Source organism: Aedes albopictus, chromosome 3 (genome assembly GCF_035046485.1).
Source record: "Aedes albopictus strain Foshan chromosome 3, AalbF5, whole genome shotgun sequence".
In the NCBI taxonomy this organism is placed as follows: Eukaryota; Metazoa; Arthropoda; class Insecta; order Diptera; family Culicidae; genus Aedes; species Aedes albopictus.
Genome location: NC_085138.1, coordinates 225,946,345 through 225,969,616, shown reverse-complemented (window position 1 = coordinate 225,969,616; position 23,272 = coordinate 225,946,345). Strand labels below are relative to the sequence as shown.

The 23,272-nt window shown below is 39.3% G+C and overlaps 2 protein-coding genes across 4 annotated transcripts in view; one reads left to right on the top strand and one right to left on the bottom strand.

Annotated features, from left to right (window-relative positions):
• The window catches only part of LOC109397776 (uncharacterized), a 344,947-nt gene that overhangs the window by 60,398 nt on the left and 261,277 nt on the right, over window positions 1–23,272 (top strand). For both annotated transcript variants that reach the window (XM_062859222.1, XM_062859221.1), the window contains exons 3-4: window positions 19,140–19,259; window positions 19,758–19,884. In XM_062859222.1, the coding sequence (XP_062715206.1) occupies window positions 19,140–19,259; window positions 19,758–19,884 (247 nt within the window). The remainder of the gene's footprint in view (window positions 1–19,139; window positions 19,260–19,757; window positions 19,885–23,272) is intronic.
• Window positions 19,898–23,272, bottom strand: part of LOC109397777 (spidroin-2-like) — a 105,261-nt gene continuing 101,886 nt past the window's right edge. For both annotated transcript variants that reach the window (XM_062859223.1, XM_062859224.1), the window contains exons 4-5: window positions 20,833–20,946; window positions 19,898–20,596 (exon numbers count right to left, since the gene is read on the bottom strand). In XM_062859223.1, the coding sequence (XP_062715207.1) occupies window positions 19,960–20,596; window positions 20,833–20,946 (751 nt within the window). In that variant the 3' untranslated portion in view covers window positions 19,898–19,959. The remainder of the gene's footprint in view (window positions 20,597–20,832; window positions 20,947–23,272) is intronic.

Here is a 23,272-nt window from a genome sequence, read left to right as displayed (position 1 = left end):
ATGGTTTCCCCACTTTTGCATCTTCCAATCATGACGCGTTTGAGATCTAGGATCATTTCACCCGTATGAGTACGACTAATACTGCGCACGTCGGCTTCCAGATCCACGAGTTTGGCGTCGCTTCGCATCGCCTTCAAGACGTCCGAGTACTTAGACGGTTCTGTCTTGATGATGAGCGCGACGCTTTTCACGCGCATGGCTACTCTCCTACCCCTATTTGGTTTGGCGTCCCTAACCTCCTCGACTTTCCACTCGACTTTTGTCCAAGGGGACATCATCCCCTTGGATCGCCCTACTCTGTGGATCCGGGACGGGCTAGCCTTTGCATGCCCACCCTTCCCGGCTTTCCGAAATTCCTGGCTGGGGCCCGACTTGCCGGCATTACTGCCGACCTTTGGGGTTAGTATTCGCTAAGCCTTGCGGGCATTGCCAGACAGCTCCTCAAATGACGGCTGCTTCACCCGCTTCTGTGAGTGCTGATCAAAAACCGCTGCTGCAATTTTCAAGAGTCTCTCATGATCTTGCTTAGCATCGTCTATCGACATACCAAGTCGCAACAGGGCCGTTTTAAGCGGTCTTCTCACTTTACCGGGTCGGGACCGTGCCGGGCGCCGGTCGTGCCCCGGTCACCAAATTCTTCCTAACGATATCTATGGCATGCTTCTCATAAGCCCGGCCGAGCCCCGGCACGGTGTGATGTGAAACACGTCATAGTAATCGCATGTAAGAAATCGATGACCGGAGCACGGCCGGGGCCCGGCACGGTCCCGGCCCGGTGTAATAGGAATAGCCTTTCAAGATCCGTGCTCATGTTTGACATCGTGGACACAAAGTCGATGATCTTGCCAAGCTGCTGCTTAGCCACCTCGATTGCAGCAAGTCCATCTCTTTTTGGTTGATGGCCTTCCTTCCACTATCTCCCCCGACAGGCTAAAAAGACATTTACAAAAGGACAATTACACCGTCTTCGGCCAGACTGAACATTGCTAACATTAGACAACGAACAATACATATAACAGCCAGTGGCCCAGTGGAGAATATTCCGTTTGACGAAAAGTTTTCCCCGACTGGAGCGGGAATAGATCCCACACTCCGAGGCTTACGAGACACTGAAACGACTGACGCCGCTAACCGCTTGACCGCGGAGCACACTAGACGGAGCAAGATGGGGAATCAATCAAATCTCCCACTGCGTGCGCAGCTTTCTGCTCCTGACTCCTTACTTCTCCTTAATGGAGACCTATCCAACATACTTCTTTCGAAGGGGATAGCCTCGCCACTACCACTACCACTTGTAATTGTTTGTTTTCGACTTGATTTCTTTTATATCTGTTCAATAAGTTTATCGTAGAAAACGGAAAGCAGTTAAATGACATTATAAAGTTATTCTTTCTTAATGTGACTAAAACACAAGATGTCGATTAGTCTGCTGTTGAAGCAGTAAAGAGGACGAGACCCTGCTCGTCGTTCACATTTATTCAATACATCGTAGCTACACATTTGTGATCGTTACCAATTTCATTTATTGTTCGAGGGTGGTATTCACCACAGTTCTTCCCCCTTTAAGAAACAAAATCTATTTTTGTATTTCTGAACGTTCAACAAACAAATAAAATCTTCACATAAAACTTGAAATAGATAATAATTGACTAACAATATTTTTGCCAATAACTTGCTTATTGCAACTTTGGTTTTACGCAAAATAAACACATTAGACGAGGATATCTTCAATATCGGACGTTTGACACTTCTGATGCTAGACTTGGTGTGTCCAAGTTAATTTAATCGCCGAAAAAATACATGCACTGGTTCTATCCATTGATCTCCCTTCTTTTGGCCTTTACCATCATCGTCACCATCCAAAACGTTCGTAAAAGGATCTTCCATACGCCATCGCCATTTGTTGGGCATCGTCGTGACATCCATCACAGTTGGAGCAATACAGCTAAAACTAGTCATTCCTCGCATCGGTCCTCCTGTCGCAAACAGCCAGTTAGCCGGCAACATTTTCACTTTAAACTGTCTCCACAATCTACGGTACCTCTACGACGACACAAAAGAGAAGCAACTTCGCCGAATACCAGTCGCTACAAACTAGTGGAATTCCACCTCTGCGAACCGTATCACTTTCTTTTGCATGATTAAACTAGTATCAAATAGATATTTATCTACAGTCTCCACATTTTGATTCATGCCTACTTTCCAGTTAGGTGGCAAAAATGACACTTTAAAATTATGTTATTTATTGTTCACTTGCGTTTGCTAGTTTATTTGCACTTTGCACGCACTATTCATTTGTTTTCTCGTCGCCACTTTTATATCTGTTCAATAAGTTTATCGTAGAAAACGGAAAGCAGTTAAATGACATTATAAAGTTATTCTTTCTTAATGTGACTAAAACACAAGATGTCGATTAGTCTGCTGTTGAAGCAGTAAAGAGGACGAGACCCTGCTCGTCGTTCACATTTATTCAATACATCGTAGCTACACATTTGTGATCGTTACCAATTTCATTTATTGTTCGAGGGTGGTATTCACCACAATTTCATGTTTAATTCCACGAGTTGCACGAGGAAAGAAAGTTCACCACGCCAGATGCATTACGCGGTAAGCAGTGGCGGGCACGCTTGCCGTTTACCGTTAACGTATTTAACCTTTCAGTACTCGCGTTAATTTTTGTAACGCGAGCAGTCGCGCGTTGTACTTTGTACAACACCCATACATTCTGAAATATCTAAGGATCCTGATTATTTAGAGGAGGACTGTCTTTGGCAAAGTTGTTGTAAATTTCATGGGCTACTTGATGCTGACAAACTTGATTCGTAATACGTCCACTAGGCGGCGCTAGTGAGCAATATCATGTTATATCTTATATCTCAGGATCCTGATGTCTTAGAAAGATGGTGTCTTCGGCAAAGTTGTTTGGTAAGTCAACGGCTTACAGATTATTGGCCGTTTAATTGGAAATTCCACCACTAGGCGGCGCTAGTGAGCAAATAAACTTTATATCCTATGTATATCGGGATCCTGATTACTTAGAAAGATGGTGTCTTTGATAAAGTTGCTTGGTAGGTCAAGGACTTACGGATGATTCGCAGTTTAATTTGAAATTTCACCACTAGGCGACGCTAGTGAGCAATTTCATGTTATATCTTATATTATGATCCTGATGTCTTAGAAAGATGGTATCTTCGTCAAAGTTGTTTGGTAGGTAAACGGTTTACAGATTATTGGCCGTTTAATTGGAAATTCCACCACTAGGCGGCGCTAATAGGCAAATAAACGTTATATCCTATGTATCTCGAGAACCTGATAGCTTAGAAAGATGGTGTCTTCGACAAAGTTGACAACACTAGACCATGGACACGACATACATTACATGCACCAGTGGATAGCATGGTGCGGTTACACGCTTGGTAACGCTAACCGAACGGCCACGAAGCTCCACTTTACTCAGAAAGATGGTGTCTTCGGCAAAGTTGTTTAGTAGATCAAAGACCAAATGGAGGAAAAGTTACCTCTCGTGCCGACTTTCTAATCGTTTGAATCGTAATTTCACCACTAGATGACGCTAGTAAACATAAAAAATGTATATGCAATAGTGCTCAGGATCCTAGTTACTGGAAGAGAGATGGTGGTTTCGGCAAAGTTGTCAAATAGATTGGTTGATGGGTCGTTGAAATCAATATTTCGCAAGTAAATAGTGCTAATGAGTATGCAAATTTTATATCTTATATATCTCCGAGTCTGATTACTTGCGAAGTTGATATCTTTGGCAAGGTGGGTTGGTAGATCAAGGGCTTTCAGTATATTGACCATTTGATTCGTGCTTCTGCCACCAGAAGACGCTAGTTGTAAATTTGCAAAAGCACCATATTTCTAGATCATTTAGATTTTGAAATACACTAATTCACATTCAACTGTCTATCTTATCTTAAATATAGTACGTTCTTCATATTGCGATTTTCAATTTTCCGCATTATAAGGAGTTATACTGTTTTGAAAAAAGGTCATATAATATTCCAAATAAGATTCCTGTAGAATACATTTGGAGTTGACATCGATAGAAAAGATGGTTTCAAAGTAATAGTCGATAATTCTCATGTGTTGTACAAATACAACAGCGCGATTAACGGAAGGTTAAGACGAACATTTGCTTCCCACAAAGGTAACTTAAATGTTTACTATCAATTTTCTCCCATTTGCAAGTGCAGCGTACCTTTTTTTCTATTGAGGTGGAAAAAGTTCAATTTGAACTTTTGGTTTTCAAGTTTTTGAAAGGCGAACACAATTCAACGGTTAACGGATAGCTCTCGTTAACCGTTGATCGTTGAATTGTGTTTGCTCATCAATAGCTCGAAAATTAAAAGTTCAAATTGTACTTTTTCCACCTTAATAGAAAGATACACTTCACTTGCAAATTGAAGAACGTTGATAGTGAACTTTAAAGTGACGTTTGTGAGAATAGATGCAAATGATCATTTGAAATGCGTTCACATTTATGTAACACCTATGTGCCTGAGCCTCATTTTGCACCCAATCTCAGAACTTCAAAAATCTGATTCTCAGCCGTTTCTCAACGAAAGTTAATGAAATTTTGGTAGTTGATCACAAAATCTTTCAAGTTTATGTAACCGGGATCATGGTTTCGGATTTTTCCGTTGTTCCGGATTTATGGCCGGGGGTACTGGGGTAACCTCCTTATCAGATATAGGTGCAACCTATAATTTGCCATCGAAAACTAGCTTGCGGCATATCAAACTTCATGATTTTGCAAAACAAGAGTATTGGACCATCATTCTAGAGATTTCAGATTCACTGGCCACTTCTCCGGATGTTCCGGACCCAGGTGACCCCAGGGAAGTTGCCACTTACTGACCGGTTCTGAAACCTAGCTTGCGATATATCAAACTTTATGATTTTGCAAAACAAGAGTATTGGGCCATGTTTCCTGAAATTTCAGATAAACTGGCCCCTTCTCCGGATGTTCTGGAAACCTGGTACCCCCAGGGAAGTGGCCACTTTCTGACCGGTTCTGAATCCTAGCTTGCGACATATCAAACTTTACGATTTTGCAAATCAAGAGTATTGGACCATGTTTCCAGGTGCCCCCAGGGAAGTGCCCAGACAACCAGTAATCGTAAAAGATGTTGCATAAGATGATAAAGTGGAGGCCATATATGTACATGCCTCCATTTAGGTACATGTAAAATGTACGTATATCGCCTCCACTTTAACATCTTATGCAACATTTTATGCGATCACTGGTTGACTGGGTGGCCACTTTCTGACCAGTTCTGAAAAGTAGTTTGCGACATATCAAACTTCATGATTTTGCAAAACAAGAGTATTGGGCCATATTTCTACAGATTTCGGATACATAAGATATCTGATAAGGAGGTTACCCCAGTACCCCCGGCCATAAATCCGGAACAACGGAAAAATCCGGAACCATGATCCCGGTTACATAAACTTGAAGGATTTTGTGATCAACTGTCAAAATATCATTAACTTTCGTTGAGATACGACTGAGAATCAGATTTTTTAAGTTTTGAAATTGGGTACAAAATGAGGCTCAGGCACATAGGTGTTAACGGCAAGCGTGCTCACCTTTGGCGGTTAGGGATGAAATACCGTGGGGTGACCCCAGGTACTCGGCACGGGTCGCTTGACACCTTGAATTGGGGTTAGTTGTTGAGGCGCCGCAGTGCCTCAAGCGGGTAGCTCTTGGATTCCTGGCGGGATAGAGTCTCGCAAGACCTGGGGTACCAGAAATCCTTCGTTGATCCGGCTCGAAAGACCAAATGTTTGGGGCTCCGCATTGCCTCAAACGGGATTCCTTCCTCGCAAGAAAGAAAAACGCAAACGGGAAGTACTTTACACTAAACGTACTTTATTCCATTTTACTTTGCGTTGTCGAAGCCACGCGAACGCTTGTACACTTCGATATATCACTATGCACTACTTGACCGTTAGCCGGGTCAAATGATACTGTTTTTCTGTTCGGTGGTGACGATCTCCTTATATAGTACCTTGGAGCGCATCTGGAATGTTCTACAATATTCCCGGTTGGGACACTCTAGTACATGCCACCAATCTGGCTGCACTGCCAGATGGAAGTCACTCACGATCACTCACTTGCAGCATGCGCACCGCGTTGACGCGCGCTCGCTCGCAGCTGTTATCATCAATCATCATCATCATCATCGTTAATAGTGAGTGGTCCCGCGCTGGGCTCGCTGTCGCCGCCGTGTCTACGTTTGCGGGAGCTTGAGTGACGCTGTTTAAGGTTGAAGGATTCGTCATTGACATAATCGTCATCATTGAAAATCCGAAAGCAGTTTTCTCGTTCAAAACTGAAATTTTCGCAGTGAACATGTATTCACTGTATTGCGGGTAGAGAATGTAGAAAAGTGAATACATTTTCAATGTAAACATTTTGGTTTTGAGCAAGAAAACTGCTTCCGAATTTTCAATGATGACGGTTATGTCAATGACGAATCCTTCAACCTTAATCTCGTAGGGGAAAGTGGGACACTTTCTTCACCGGAGCGTCCGATGGGCGCGAACATTAGTAGGGTAGGTAATCAAAATTTGAACCAAATTGCGGCTTTCTGAAGCAGTGCAATTTTTAAGTGATTTTTTCTCCCACATGGAAATAATTTACTTTGGCAAAGTCGTATGTACATGAAGGCCACGGGTATAAGCTTTCTGTTAAATGGTAAAAAGTTTGTATTTGCACCGAATTTCATTGAAATATTTGAGTTTTCATCATCAATGATTTTAATCTTAATTTGAACCATCGTAATCATAATTTGAACCAATTTTAATCTTAATTTGAACTACTGGCGGCAGCAGCTCGAGCAACTCACAAAACAGCCAATTCCATGCTAAACAATGAAAAATCACATGAATCTGCTAATTCTCATACCTATTTTTCATTAGGCAGTGGAATCTCAACTCAGAATGTTCGAAATTCTTTAGGAATTTGGAAACTAAATTTGGATTTTTTCATCCCCCAAGAGTAAACAAAGCAACCACTAGCGCAATCTACAGGCCAACACTAGAAGCTCACCCCCGTTTACTAGTTCAAATTTAGATTACAAATGGTTCAATTTAAGATAACATTCTCCTAGTAAGAATCACTTAAATTTGATAATTTTATGACAAATAATGCGAAATATTATTCGGTTGGTCAATTTTACGATAAATAAGCTTTCATTTAACGTGTTCACATATTGCGTGTGATACAATGCATGAGCTGTACGAGTGCACCGAAAATGTGCTTTCTCTTGGGGGAAATGGGTGAAATCACAGTGATTTTTCAATTGCCTGTTTTCCATGACAAAAACGCTTTTTTCAATGCATTTAAAGCCCATGTTATCAGGTTATATTACGGAAATCTGTTTAACATCTTTTTCGGGACAATATTTGCCTGAATAGTACGTCGTTTTAATGAATTTTGAAATGGTTCAAATTAAGATTACAATTTGACTAGTTCAAAGCTTGATTTCTTACCCTACCCAAGCAACACACATGATTACAAAACAGTGACGGCCGCGTATGTAAGGGTTGCGCAGTAAATCAGTGACTTCTGTGCAACCCTCACGTACGCTGCTATCACTGTTTTGTAATTATGTGTATTGCTTGGGTAGTGCTATTCTTAGCTGGCAACTACAGCACTGACTCGCAAGCGGTTAAGTCCGTCAGACCCCTGGACTGTAATCCCTGCTGTCCCGGTTTGTGTGTAGGAAAGGCATAAAACCTGTTGCGCAATCGTAGACGAAGGCAATTTAATTAAGATAACATACTGTTTTCACGATCAGAGAAATTTTCAGTTACTAAGGGATCCACTAATGGTTAAAATACCCTAGGTGAGCTGGCACTCGGTCGTCGAACAGCCTGTAAGCTGCTCCTTCTTGAGAGCAGACGCACAGGTTTGCATAAGGAATCCCCTCTTGTTAGCCTGGGATCCCATAGGGGATGGTTATCCGATCTCCTCTAAGGTTGGTCTCAGTTTCCAAACGGAACCACGGAGAAGTGTGGATAGGAGCTGCAGGGAAGAGGCTAATGATCGCAACAGAATTTACCGTGTCATTCTAGGACGAGAACGGCTTTCCTGCAAAGCTGACGAGATTGATCCAAAGCAGCGATTAATGGTCTGCACGACTGCGTCAGAATTTCGGGTGCTCTATTCTGTTCACGCAAATCTCACCGGGGACTGCGACAGGGAGACGGACTCCGATGTTTTCAGCAGTGCGCTGGAAGGTGCAATGCGATGCACCCGGCTCAATAACCCGAGGTACGTTTTTAACGAACTCTTGTCGATTTGTTTGATTTGGCATAATCTGGCATAATCACCAGAACATTCGGAAGCGAAGCACAAGAAAGAAACATGCAAAAAAAAAAAATACACGTCGATCCAATCATCACAAAGAGTCACATTTTTAAGCCTATTTTTTTTAGATTCTCGATAAGTTTTTCGGCAAGTTCAAATGGTGGTTCACGGTGTGATCACGGTTCATGTGTTGGTTGACCTAATTTTGTGAAGCTTTGCTAGATATAGAGATATCAAATGCCCTTGGCCTTGTTTGCGCTGATACTTAACCCTTATGTGACAGGCAGGGTACCCGGGTATTCAATTTCCATTTAGAAACCACGGTGTAGAAAAAAGCACCGAGGCAGTTTATCCGAATCTGGTGCTTTTGCTTACGAGTTTTCAAGGTTTGTGCTTTTGAAAACATAAGTGGGGGGTCTGTTAGCCATTGCTGTGGGAGCCATACTGGTATTCTCTGATGTTTCACCTTATAAAGGGAAATGTCCATAAGGAGTGCATTCCAGACCTACTACCCCTCAGAAATCGAGGACATGCGGAAGCAACCATGCTCTTTTGGTTCGCAGTTCAGCTTCAGCTTCAGCTCCAGGATGCGCTTGGCTGCCCAAATGGAATGGTGATGCAATTGGAGAAAAGTTTTTGCATCTCTCTGCTGCTGCTGCTGCTTCGAAACTTCAATCATCGCAAATTCGAGCATTCCGGTCCAATTGAAGCCCAATACCAAAAAGGTATTTGGTGCCAACGACGACGACGACGGTGCTGTCGCCGGCTATCAATAGGGTTCGGTGGTGGTTGTCGCCTTGCAGTTGCAGAATGTCGAGGTGGCTGAGTTGTTGCGGCGGGTGATGCGATTCCGAAAGCTGGGAAAGCTTTCAGTGAAAACCAAAGAACTTGCTGCTCTTGCTTCCTGTCTGTCGTACAATTATACTCGGTTCGTTTTTCTATCGTGTTGGTGGGTCGATTTAAACAACTGCTGTGGTGTTGCATTTCGGGTTGAAATAAATGTCCAAGCAATCATGTGGCTACCCGACCAGTAAAAGACGGGCGAATGGACGCAATGGACATGGTTGATTTTGGTTAGGTTCAATCGCTTTATTAGACTGCTTTTAAGTAACCGAAGTACGAGTACGGTGATGTCTGAAGAAAACTGTACACAGATTTATTCTTCTTATTTTTTTCACGTAATGGCCCAACTGAATCAACGCCTACAGAATAACTTTAGTTTTCATAAGTAAGTTGACGTGTGACAGGCACTACGCCCAAAAGATCTTGAACGGACTGAGAATACGACCCATCACCCTTACAATGATCTAGCTTAATGTACGCAGGCTCATTAATTCGGCTATGTGGGGCCTAATACATGTCGTCGCCATGCGTTGTTCACATATTTTTATCTTTTAATAACTGTTGGCAAAAAATGTATTTCTATTTCCTTTACGAGGAAATATACGGTTAAGTCAATAACTATTTTTTTATAATATACCAATTGATCGATGTAAGCCGGTTAGCAATTTAGGTATACTTCGTGACTCTGAATCATGTTTTGATGATTATTACAACAACATTATCCACAAAGCAAGTACCAAGCTGTGATTCATAAAAAGATTGAGTTACCATTTCAATGACCCTTACACAATTAAAGCATTGTTGTATCTATACCTCATATGTACACTCAGTAGCAAAAAAAAAGCCGAGCCATTTTTTTCTCTTAAAATGCGTCATGTTCAATCTGCTGCAACTTTGACACTTATTAATATTTTTGGCTGAAAATTTTACCACTTCATCATCATTATATTGATAATATATGAACAAAATTTCAAATTGATAGAAGTTATATATTTTGAGTTATAACAACTTATATGAAAAAATCCATTTTTGGACATACCTTTTTCAAAAATCCGTATTTCAGTGAAAAATTAAAGTAGCTTCATAAAAATTTCACTGCAGCGTCAGTAAATATAGGAAATGTTGTGGTCAAAATTTGAAATGTTTTCATCCAGCGGTTTGGGCCACAGAAATAGTTAAAGTTGAAGTACCACTGTGGGTGCCTACAGTTTTCACTCCATATTGACCACGCTGAAACACCGGTGCAGAAAAAAAGCCGAGGTCAATTCGTTCCATTAATGTTTTGATCTAAGTTTCAATAAACAATCTATATTATATGACATATTTTTATTAATTTTCGTGTGGTCTGTTAGTTGTTTATGATATTCTACACGTAACATATAGTGCGTTATGCGTTACACGTAATGCGTTACAAACATACATATAATAGTGAATATACAAGTAGTTTGAATAATTTACAAATGTTGGCTACTGTTAAAACCTTATCATAGCAAACAAGTGATGTTACATGCCTTTCTATATCATACTTTGTGGTTCTCAATTATACCCCACAACTTGTTTACTTATAATATTTTTCTACAGTTGCGAAAATTTGTAAATCATACAAACTACTTGTATATCCACTTACATATGTATGTTTGTAACGCATTAGTAACGCATTACCTGTAACGCGTAACACACTATGTGTTACGTGTAGATTGTCATAAACAACTAGCAGACCACACGAAAATTAATAAAAATGTGTCATATAATATGGATTGTTTATTAAAACTTAGATCTAAACATTAATGGAACGAATTGGCCTCGGCTTTTTTTCTGCACCGGTGTTTCAGCGTGGTCAACATGGAGTGAAAACTGTAGGCACCCACAGTGGTACTTCAACTTTAACTATTTCTGTGGCCCAAACCGCTGGATGAAAACATTTCAAATTTTGACCACAACATTTCCTATATTTACTGACGCTGCAGTGAATTTTTTATTAAGCTACTTAAATTTTTCACTGAAATACGGATTTTTGAAAAATATATGTCCAAAAATGGACTTTTTCATATAAGTTGTTATAACTCAAAATATATAACTTCTATCAATTTGAAATTTTGTTCATATATTATCAATATAATGATGATGAAGTGGTAAAATTTTCAGCCAAAAATATTAATAATTGTCAAAGTTGCAGCAGATTGAACATGACGCATTTTAAGAGAAAAAAATGGCTCGGTTTTTTTTTGCTACTGAGTGTAAGACCTCTCCTTAAATATTGTAGTATTGTATGCGCTCTGTTGTGGCCAGGACGCCTTGCCTACGTTATGGTTCGCGCTTGGAGGGGACGACGTCGGATTAACACACGACTTTTATCTTCACAGAAATGATTTGATAAATTCCTCTTGAATTCCACCTAGAAATCTTAAAGAAATTCATCCAGAAAGTTTTCCCAAAAATCCTAAAGATATCCCTTTAAGAATTCTTCCAACAATTCTTCCAAAAATACACAAGATATTCTCCAAGAGTTCATCCAGAGATTCAGAGCTTTCTACAAGCATTTCTCCAATAAATACTACAGAAATCACTCCACAAATACCTGCAGAAACTCCTTCTGGAATTACTCCAGGATTTTCTCCAGAAATTAGGGGAAATGGGGGTAAAATAAACACCCTAAGCGTGTGGAGTCATTTTCAATGGAAATATGTTAAAATAGTTATTTTTTACCATGTTATATCGTAGATGGTATTATGTTCTAAACATTCTAGAAGAAAAAAAAATGCTCAAAACTACAGTTTTCTTTATTTTTATTCGATTGAAAAAAAAATGCAAGAAAATCGAAATCGATGGGGGTTAAATGAACATGTATTTAAAAGTTAATTTTACCGTGTAATTTCAAAATATTTAACTTCATGTCAGTAAATTTGATGTAAATTGTATGTGTTACGATTTTAAAACTTCTTATATAAAGTTTGCAATGTACTGAAATAATTATTAAAAAAAATGCACTAAAACAGGTGGATTTTCTAACATTTTTTTTTTCTTTTTTTTTAATCTGTATTTACGGGATTTTTAGCCCTTGGCTAGTTCATCTCGGGACCCACGCTTTACTTCCCTTCCGAAGGAAGAACTCACATTTTGTGAGTTTGTTGGGAGTGGGATTCGATCCCAGGTCCTCGGCGTGATAGACAACAATCTTATTTTGTTGAAGTAAAATATGTTTTCTAAACTTTTACTCTAGTAATGTAATGATATGCGTTAGAGATTTCAGTATACCAAGTTTGAACAAAATCTTGTAAAAATTATATAAAGTTTGAACCAACTGTTCATTTTACCCCCAAGCTATGTTTGTTTTAAAGTAACTTATGAAGTTTTATTATAAACAATACCCAATTATTTTCTTCATTAAATATTTTCTTTTAGGAGTAAATTATTGGAATATGGTATCAAACATGTAGAAATTTGTGAATAATGGATGAATTGACCTTAATTACGATTAGCTCAGATTTACATCAGACCTTATTGTTTGCATGATTTTTGGTATTTTCGTCATTTTAAAGTGGTTTAGTAAATTTTTAAGTCCTATATCAGCAGAAGTACAATGATTACCCAACTAACAATTACTCTTTTTACAAGCACCTTTACGACGAATTAGTTCAGCATGGTGCTGAATAACATTTGGATAATTTTCAGGCACAACCTTTGTTCGGGTTTTGTTCACACAAATTTGGAGAAACAATAAAGCATAGTGTTGTGTACCAACTGAACTGTTTGTTGTTTAAAACATTTTACAACTGATAGAAAAGCTGTTATTCAGCTACTGCAAAAATGATTTAAAAAAATAAAATGCAAAATTTTTCAATTTCTACGAGAGTTTATGATTGACACTTTATGCTGTGAACAACTATTGTGAAATAATAACTACAAATACATTTACCTAAATCAAGATTCGAACTCGAGACCCATCGATTGCCAGCCGCTTGCCTTCCTATCTGCGCCATCCTAGAGATGATGAATTGACGCGCTCAAATCAAAACATAAACTTCCCGTGGTTGTATAATGATTACACTTTGACTCCTATTCAGCAGTGGTGAATAATGTTCTGTTTATGGTTAACAACTGAAGAACACGTTAATTCAGCTGCTGTTCAGTAAAAAAACACGTGTTTTTCATCCTGTACACTGAGTCGAAGTATGATGAAACGAAAGCGCTTATTTGACTTGTGAAAAACACATTGTACAGATACATGTTCTAGTTTTTGCATGTACTTGACAAGAAGCAGAAAAAGGTCTTGTTAAACTATTTTGTAAAGAAATAACTGCAAGTCGAATAAAAATATTGTTAAACGCTTGAAAAGTGTTTAAATTTATAATTGTTGATACCGATACGAAAGGTTGAACATTGGCTACTTTTTCAATTGAAAAAACATTTGTACAGTAATGTGTACAGCATAATTTTAGTTCAGCTATCATTACTATTATAAAGCAACAATTCAGCATGCATGCTGGTTTGCGGCTTGCGATTGTTAGTTGGGTAATGTTGTTACATGGAATAATCCAATTGTTAAAATATGCAAAAATACCCTAAATGCAGTCAAACACCACCCTGTTCATTTTACCCCCTGTTTATTTTACCCACAATTACCCTACTTCATACAGTCCTCATGGAAATCCTACAAAAATTCCACCATAAATTTCTTTAAAAAAATGCTCCAGGGATTCCTGTAGGAACTGCTCCGAGAATTCCTCCAGCGATTTCTTCAGAATTTTCTCAAGAGATTTTTTCACAAAATTCTTCAGAGATTACTTAAACCAGTGATCCTCAGCCTAACTGTCTTTGGGGGCCAAAATTTAATTTTGAAAAGAGACTGCGGGCCGCAAGTCATTCAAAAGTTTATTATCAAAAATTTTCGAAATTCAACACTAAATTTGTTTGTTTTTTTTTTCTATTGAACAAAAGAAAAGATCTAAACAATCAAGAGTTATCGGGAAATTAAATTTCACTTGGAAAAATCCTGAAATTCTTTCTGATATTCGTAGGGAATTAAAAAAGGCCTTCAAGCAATTTAGCGTAATATTTGGGTTTTGAAGTTCTTGGTATTAATAATGTTACTTCAGACTAGTTACTTAAAAGTCATACGAAATTGAAGCAATAGCGACGCTGTCTAGAACAATATGGACCTCTTTAGGAATATTGTGGATAAACTGACAGCGTACTTATAATCTGCATTATAATATAAGTGCAGAATTCTGGAAGTTCTTGACACGAGCACGAGCAAATTTCTTGTAAAACCTCTGGATCCAGTTTTGACAAATTTACGAATGAAGTATCTTACTGCAGCTTAGAGATTTCCTGAAAATCGAACCCTTTATTTAAAAACAAAATATTGGAACTGTGATGCTTTTTAGGACTTCTCGTGAATTTTGAGAAATTTTAGAATGATTTGTTAGGATTTCAGGAATCTCTGAAGAAATTCTGAAAAACTGCCTGGATATACTGTTGTGGAAATCATCAATGATTTTTTTAAAGTTTTTCTTGCATAATTACTTGGAAGCAAATAAAGAAAAACCGGCAATGTGTGCAAGTATTTGTAACCAACTTAGAATAGATATTTTAAGAGGAATGCTCGAAAGCATTGCTAGGGGAATGAATCCCTGCCCAATCCCTGAAGTTTTTAGTGAAATTCCGAAAGCTTGGGCAACACTTTCTCTTAAGAAGTGTGGGCAAAAGTTCTGTTGCTAGAAGTGCTGAATATACAGTATATCGAATACATAAAATTTTTTCGTCGATAAAAAAAAATATTTTTTTTAATTTTATTTTTGTGAAATTAAACAAATTACTAATGACGAGTTCTGCCACAAGTCCAAAATACATGGCAGTGAACCTGTGAAATTTATCCTTAACTTATTATTAAAGCTAAACACGTCGTTCTGCAACAGTTTCGAATATCTTCCGATCAAAATTCAAAAAGAGTTACAGGAATCTACGAGTGGGCCACTTTCTAATACATTTCAAAATCAGTTCGCGGGCCGCACAAAACCTGGTCGAGGGCCGCATGCGGCCCTCGGGCCGCAGTTTGGTGACCACTGACTTAAACAATGTATCTAGCAGTTCCTCCAGAAAATATTCCTGGCATTCCTCTATACATTCCTCCAGGAATTCCTTTTTAAATTTATCTAGGAATAATCCTTAAAAATAACTTCAGGAATTACACCAAGCATAAATTCAGAAATCATTCCAAGAATTCATCTCGGGTTTGCTCCAAGAGCTCCTCTGGGAATTTTTTTCGTTTTTTTTTTTCAAGAAAATTCTCTAGGAAATCCTCCAGAAATTGCTCTAGAAATGCCTACAGGAATCCCTCCTAGAGTTCTTCCAAGAATTCCTTAAGAATTCCTCCAAGCGTTCGTCAAGAAATTCTTATAAGAATTCCTTCAGGAATTTCTCCAGGAATTCCTTTTGGAAGTACTCCAAGAATTTCTCCTAAAGATCCTTAAAAAAATCCATCAGAAATTCCTCGAAGACGTTCGTCAAGAATTCCTCAGAGAATCCATCCAGGTATTTTTCCAAGTATTTCTGCCAATAATATCTCCAGGAATTTTTCACGAAATTCTTCGAATTTCGGAAATCCTCCAGAAATTCCTTCAAGAAGTCCTCCAGGAATTCCTCCAAAAATTTCTCTTTCAATTTGCCCAGGAATTCCACCAAGAATTTCTCAAGTAATTTCTCCAAAAATTTGTACCGGAATTCCTTCAAAAAGTCTGCCTAGAATTCCTCTAAAAATTCATACAGAAATTTTTCTAACAATTTCACCAGGAGTATCTTTGATGTCTGTCAAGAATTTCTCAAAGAATACCTTGTGGCATTTCGCCAGAATTACCTCCAGGGATTTTTTTTCAAAATATTTCTTCAAGAATTCAACCAAAAAATCCTCCAGAAATTCCCTCATGAATACCTCCAAGATTCTTCAAGAAACCTCCAAAAATTCCTCAGGGAAATACTCCTGGGAAAACTCTGAGGATTCATCCGAGAATTCCTTAAGGGGTTTCTGCAGGATATGCTCCAAGATTTCTTCTATGAATTCCTCTAAAAAATTCCATCAGTAATTTCTCCAAGAATGCCTTCAAAAAATTCTCCAAAAATTCCTCCAGGTATTTTCCAAGAATTTCTCCAGATATTCTTCCAAGACTTCTGCCAAAAATTCCTCCAAGAATCTGCCCAGGAATTTCGCCGGAAATTCTTTCAAGTATTCCTATAGGATATGAAATAAAAATTTCTCCAAGACCTGCTCCAATACTTCTGTCAAAAAATTATCCAAGAATCACTCGAGGAATTTAGTCAGTGAGTGCTTTATTAACTCCTCTAGAAATACTTCCAATGTTTTTTTTTTTTAATAAATATCTTCGGGAATTCTTCCAGGAAATCCATCAGAAATTCTTCCAGAAATATCTTCAGGAATCGCCCCAGGAATTCCTCCAAGAATTCCTTCGAAAAATCCTCTAAGAATTTCTCCAAGACATCCGCCAAGAGTTCCTCCAAAAATCACTTCCAGAACTCCCTTCCAATTTTTTTTATAAGAATGCATCCAAAAATTCTTCCAAGAATGCCACCAAGAATCTCTCTAGGAATTGCTCCAGGAATTCCTTGAAGATTTCTTTCAGAAATTTCTCCAAGAATTCTTACAAGAATACTTCCGGGAATTTCGTCAAGAATTTCTTGAAGAAATTTCTGGTGGAAATCTTGAATGAATTCTTGAAGTACTTTCTGGAAGAATTCATGTAGAAGTTTGTGAAGAATGTCTGGGGGATTTCTTAGAGGAATTCCTGGAGTGTCTCTGGAATATTTCCTGTTAGAGTTCCCTGAAGTAATTCCTGGATGAATTCCTGTAGAATTCCCTAGAGTTATTTCTGGCTGGAGGATTTCCTGGAATTATTCTTGGAGGAATTGCTGAAGAAATTTCTGGAGGAGTTTCTGGAGTAATTCCTGGAATAATTTCTCTAGGACTATTTCTTGTAGGAATTCCTGCAGTATTTCCCGGAAAATTTTTTAGATGAATTCCTCTAAAAATTCTTGGAGGCATTCCTGAAGTATTTGCAGAATGAATTGAGGGGGATGGATTGAGAAATTCCTGAACGAGCTCCACGATGGATTTGATGAATATCTTGAGAAGTCCCTGATGAAATTTGTTGATGAATTTTTGGTGGAATTCCTAAAGAAATTACTTGTTATATCTGTTGCGGAATTTCTGGAATCACTGGAAGGATTTCTTGAAAAAAAAAATCCTGGAGGAATTCCCGGAGGAAACTTTGAAGAAATTCAGGGAAGAACCCTTGCAGGAATCCCTTGATGAGTTGCTGGATTAATCTTAGGAGGAATTCCTGGTGGAATGTCTGTGGAATGTCTGACGAAATTCCCAGATGAATCCCTGCAGGATTTCATGGATAAATTCCAGGAGGAATCTCTGAATGAAGTCTTGTTTGATTCCTGGAGGAATCTCTAGAGGCAAAGGACGCCATGGAAAAAAATCCGAAGGAGTCCCTTGATGAATTCCTAGATTAATTAGCAGTTAATCCTGGAGAAAGTCATGGAGGATGATGACCTAGATTATCAAGTGAATAATGCTAAGTTATTAAAATTGCACTCTGAGGCTCTAAGAGTAGCGATGATTGTATTCCGCAAGCATTCGTTACAATAAAAAAAATCCAAACACCCTTACTTCAAAATACATTGGGGTTCATTTATATGCCAGTGGAACCCAACTAGCAACACATAGAGATACTCGTAATATCATGACATGTAACAGACACAACTATGAAAAAAATATGCCGATAGAGTGAAGAGAAACAAGAGTAGAGCCTGTAAATCTTGAAGGTCCTAATTCCAGAATAGTTTGGAAAGCCTTGAATATCCCATGAATGTACAAAAACCATTATATTTGTGCACTGAGGCTCCATCAGTAGTATAGACTACATTCCACTAATATTTTTTAACAATAAAAGCATGATACAGTGTGTAGATATAATAACCCAAACTTCAAAGTGGATTGGAGGTCATTTGTATTTCACGGAATGTCCAACTACTACAAAATCGAGTTGCTTGTGGCGTTGCCAGGTGTAAAGGGCATCAACGTGGCCAAATTGCTTGAACATAGTAAACAGAAATGATGGTAGACCCAGTAGATCTTAAGAAAGTAAATTGCAGAGTAATTTGGATGACCTAGATCACCCAATTCATGTACCATGAATTTTTTAAGGATGCCTTGAAGCTATTAGAGTACCGTGGACTATGTTATGTGATCATTCATCGTGTGTATAATTTTCTTAAATAGTGTTGGATGTGTGACACAAACTTCGGAGTACTTTGGTGGCCTTAGAATAGCTCTGGGATGAAAACTTCAACGGACTTTGATGGGTAGTGATACATTGCATGTCAAGGGTCAGTCAAAACTATTGAAGATAAGCAAAACGATGAAGTTAGAGTAAAACCATGTAGAATTTATATAAAATACAAAAATGCCTCGTATTTTCGGCTACCAGCAAAAGGGGGAGGGCGCAAAGTGGGGGAGATGCCATGCATTTCTTAGAACAACTATTCCTCTTGACTATGAAAACAAGACTGCAGGGTAAAATTTCTTAAAACAAGAAGATATTGCATTTTTACCAAAAGAAGATCGTACCGGTTGTTTACGGGTTAATTCGGCTGTGCGGGGCCTTATACATGTTGCTATGCGTTGTTCACATACCTTAAACCTTTTAATATATGTTGGCAATAGTATTCACAAGTTTTACAATAAATCCTTTACTTTACCATGCTTATCAGATACAGTGTAATCGACATCATCAATTACAGTAAAATACAAGGGAATTTTAAGAATCATAATTATTCTTCAAATTAGGTTTAGCGAAGTATTGTTATTTTTTCGAAAGTGCAAAGCCAATGTAATCATAGTTCTTTATTTCTTATATTTCCCAAACAAATACAGGTGAAAAAGGGCATCAGTTCAATTCGTGTCAACTTAACCGATGCAATATGGAAAATGACCAATGATAAGCCGGTACTGCATCAACATAACTGGACCGAAGCCGCCATCGTCCATCTTCAGGTAATTAAATATTTGATTGAAGCTATTATGCTCCTGCTTAAATCACAGTCGTTAACTTATTATTTGAATCATGAAATACTGTACACATGTTTACACTCTTTGTGGGGCTGTTCATAAACCACATAGATTAAATTTTAGTCATCTCATAGACCTCCTGTAAAATCTTGTTAAAAAAATATAAACTCCCGTCTATTTTGTCCTATACTCACAAAGTCTATTTGGTTTATAAATGGCCCTTGTTTGAAGACCACCCGATACCATATGAAACGATTGTATACATTCACCATTAGTTAGTTGTATTGGCAGTCTTCTACATGAGGAATACATCCTAATAGCATCCCAATGAACTCCTTTCGAAACATGACCATTATTCACCTGTTATCTTTGCATGCTTTAATTAATTTCCGATGGTTTGTGGCTTTGTGGCCTTTCGGAAATTAATTACTACCCTTAGTAAATCGATTTAATTGAGTACCGCCCTTTCTGTATCCATTTCAGTCATTCGAGAAGGAGATTCTCACAGCAATGAAAAAGGATGGCTGGGATGGGATCGAAGATGTCGATCAAATTCAGTGGACATTTTTCGGAGCACTGTTTTATTCCATTATCGTCATCACCACAATCGGTAAGTTTGAAACGATTTTTATTCGAATTTCAATGTGTTCAACAACATATCACAAGGTCAACAACTTTCTGCCCTTCAAAGCGATTTCTCAATCTTTTTTGTGGCTTGCTTTGCTTGATCGAATTGTGGGCCAAAAGGTCCCCCAAATCCTCCTCCAACAGGTCCAAATCCACCAATCGAGTTATGACCTCCCCCTCCGATTGGTCCTGGTCCGAACTGACCTGGGCCAAACTGCCCTGGACCGAATTGTCCTTGCCCGAATTGTCCTGGTCCGAATTGCCCTCCACCATACTGTCCTGCTCCATATTGCCCTGGTCCAAACTGTCCAGGACCGAACTGGCCCGGTCCGAACTGACCGCCTTGTCCACCGCCATAGAATCCACCTCCTGGATAATGACCACCTTGTGGATAGTAACCGCCTCCTGGCCGCCCGAAACCTCCCTGATTTCCATATCCGGGGTAAGGTCCGTAACCACCGGCACCGGAAAATCCACCAGGATATCCTTTATACGGTCGCCCAATAATTCCAGTCGGCCCTTCTGGTCCAACCAGAATTCCATTGCCTCCACCGTATCCTGCACCGCCAAAACCGCCTTGCTGGGGGAAGCCACCACCTCCAAAGTAAGGATTAGCGCCACCAAATCCAGGATTTCCTCCGTATGGATTGAGAGGGAACTGTCCATTGGTTGGGCCGCCAAATCGCTGGTTAAGTCTGTCGAATGAAAGTCATTATGAGAAAAAGTATTTTTGCTAATTGAATTGGCAGGTTGTTTCGTGCATCCGTAGAAAGCATAGAGCTCAACGTTGATATTTAGAATTTGAATTTATCAAGGAACTTTTCTTCATATGTTTTATGCAAAATAGTAAATTTGAGTAAAATCTTATTTCGAAGAATCACTAACGTAACTGTCGCAAAACACCAATTACCAAAAATGAAACAACACTTACCCAAAGTCGTTCGGCTTGTTTGGACCGTTTACTTCTCCGGAAAATTCGTCGCTCAGCGGTTTGCCAAACGATGGCCTCCGTGTTGTGGTTTCCTTCACCTCGTAGCGGCCTTGTCTGAAATAATTAAGCGTGATTATGAAATTCAGGGTTCCGTTTATTGTGACAACCCAGCTCAAAGTTATAAACTGAAATCTAATTAGCAATGCATTTTCCCAGCTGCTATTTAATTTGGAAAATAAGATTTTGTGGTTATAAAGTTTGTTCCGTTGCCTGCACCAAATAATTTATACGCATGATTTTTTTTAAATTTTTTTTTATAAGTTCTCATCAACAGACAAGTATTGTCCCAATGCAATGGTATTAAAAACAAAACTAACAAAAAGTAAAACTTACGCTCCAATTTAGAAATATGTACACAAAATAAACATTAATTAAAATAAGGTTCTACGCCCTAGGAAGAAAGTCGAAAAGCGTCGGCCTAAAGTCTGTCGATTCACCCTCTAATACCCAATCCCGCCTTTAGAGGGGGTATAGTTTGAGCATTTTTGTAAGTTTTGTTTCGTGGAAAATCAAAATTATTATATTTTTGGCTGATAATTAGGACTGTTTTGTATATCTCAAAATGGTTTTTGGTGTATTATCAGTTGGCCTTCGACTGCCGAAGTGTTAACGTGTGTCGATTCGGAGCGCAAGCATACGGTCGAGTTTTTTGTGAATAAGTGGCATCACGGTCGGCCCGTGCTAGAGTAGAATCCCGGTTGAAGTGCCGGATGTACTCTTTCTAAAAGTCATCCCAAAACCAGTGGTTTCAGGATGAATACTCACAAAATTCGTGAGAACACGTTTCGAGTGGAATTCTCGAATCTTCCCAAGAAGCCAACCTCTGAGGAGGTACACGCGTTCGTCGCTCAACAGCTCGGTGTAACACGAGCTCAGATGGTAAGACTACAGCTCAGTCGCACCGACGAGTGTGCTTTTGTCAAGGTCGTCGACCTAAACACGGCCCAGCGTATTGTGCAGACACACGATAACCAACACGACTACGAAGCGAAAGGAGTGAAATACAAGATCAGAATACGGATGGCGGACGGCGGTGTAGATGTACGGTTGTATGACCTTTCTGAACACATCACCGACGAACAGGTCAGCCGTCACATGGCAGCGTATGGAGAGGTGCTTTCGGTGAGCGAGCTCCTCTGGAGTGACAAACATCACTACGCCGGGATGGCTACGGGTATACGCCAAGTAAAGATGGTTCTGAGAGAACCGATCAAATCGTACATAACGATTGACGGGGAAACGACCTACGTACAATACCCAAAACAAAGACCCACATGTCGGCATTGTGGTGAATTTATGCACACAGGCATATCATGCGTGCACAATAAAAAGTTGTTGGCGCAGAAGATCAGCGTCAACGATCGACTCAAGAGAGGATCGTATGCAGGAGCGGTGAGAGGCTCGGCCGAAGGATTCGCACCTAACAGGATGGAAGGGCAGCCGAGTACGTCGTCGGATGTCAATACAACGTCAGCACGAGTAGGAGATCCAGTCCCATCAACATCCAATACAGCGATTTTTCCATCGCTACCAGCGCAAGAAGTATCGGCGGCTCCACCACCGATAGATGTTTCGGTTGTCGGAGAGACACCGGCCTCAATTCCAGTTGAGGATGAGGATGCACTGTCTGCTTCGGGCACGAAGGATCATCAACGTTCAGCCTCGATTGGTGAATTATCATCAATGTCAACCGATGAGAGTTGTAATGGTAATGTATTGGAGAAGTCCATAGTGTGTAATCCGAATGGAGAGTTGGTAGTGGTCGCCACTCCACTGCCGGCAAAGGAACTGGTTGGTAAGCACAAAACTGACAACGCTAACGAGACTAACACTTTCGTCATAGCCAAACGTGGTCGTGGAAGGCCGAAAAAACTTTGAAAGTGGACAGGCACAGCTACAGAATTGCAACCATTAACATCAATAACATTACTAATCAGACCAAAATTTCCGCACTTTACAATTTTATCAAACAGCAGGACGCGGACATAATCTTCCTGCAAGAAGTCGAAAATGACAAACTGAATTTGCCAGGCTACAACGTCGTGTCTAATATTGATGTTGCTCGTAGAGGAACAGCAATAGCTTTAAAGCACCATATTCAATTTTCAAACGTAGAGCGAAGCTTGAATTCACGTCTGATTGCTCTCAGAGTGAATGAGTCGATCACACTCGTAAATGTCTATGCTCACTCCGGGTCTCAAAATCGCACTCAGAGAGAAGAGCTTTTTAACTTTACTCTATCGCACTATCTTAGACACAACACACAACACATTATCCTGGGTGGAGATTTTAATTCAGTTATTCGACCCTGTGATGCCACAGGAGATAGTAATTTCAGTTTAGCCTTGAAAAATTTTGTTCAACATCTAAAATTACATGA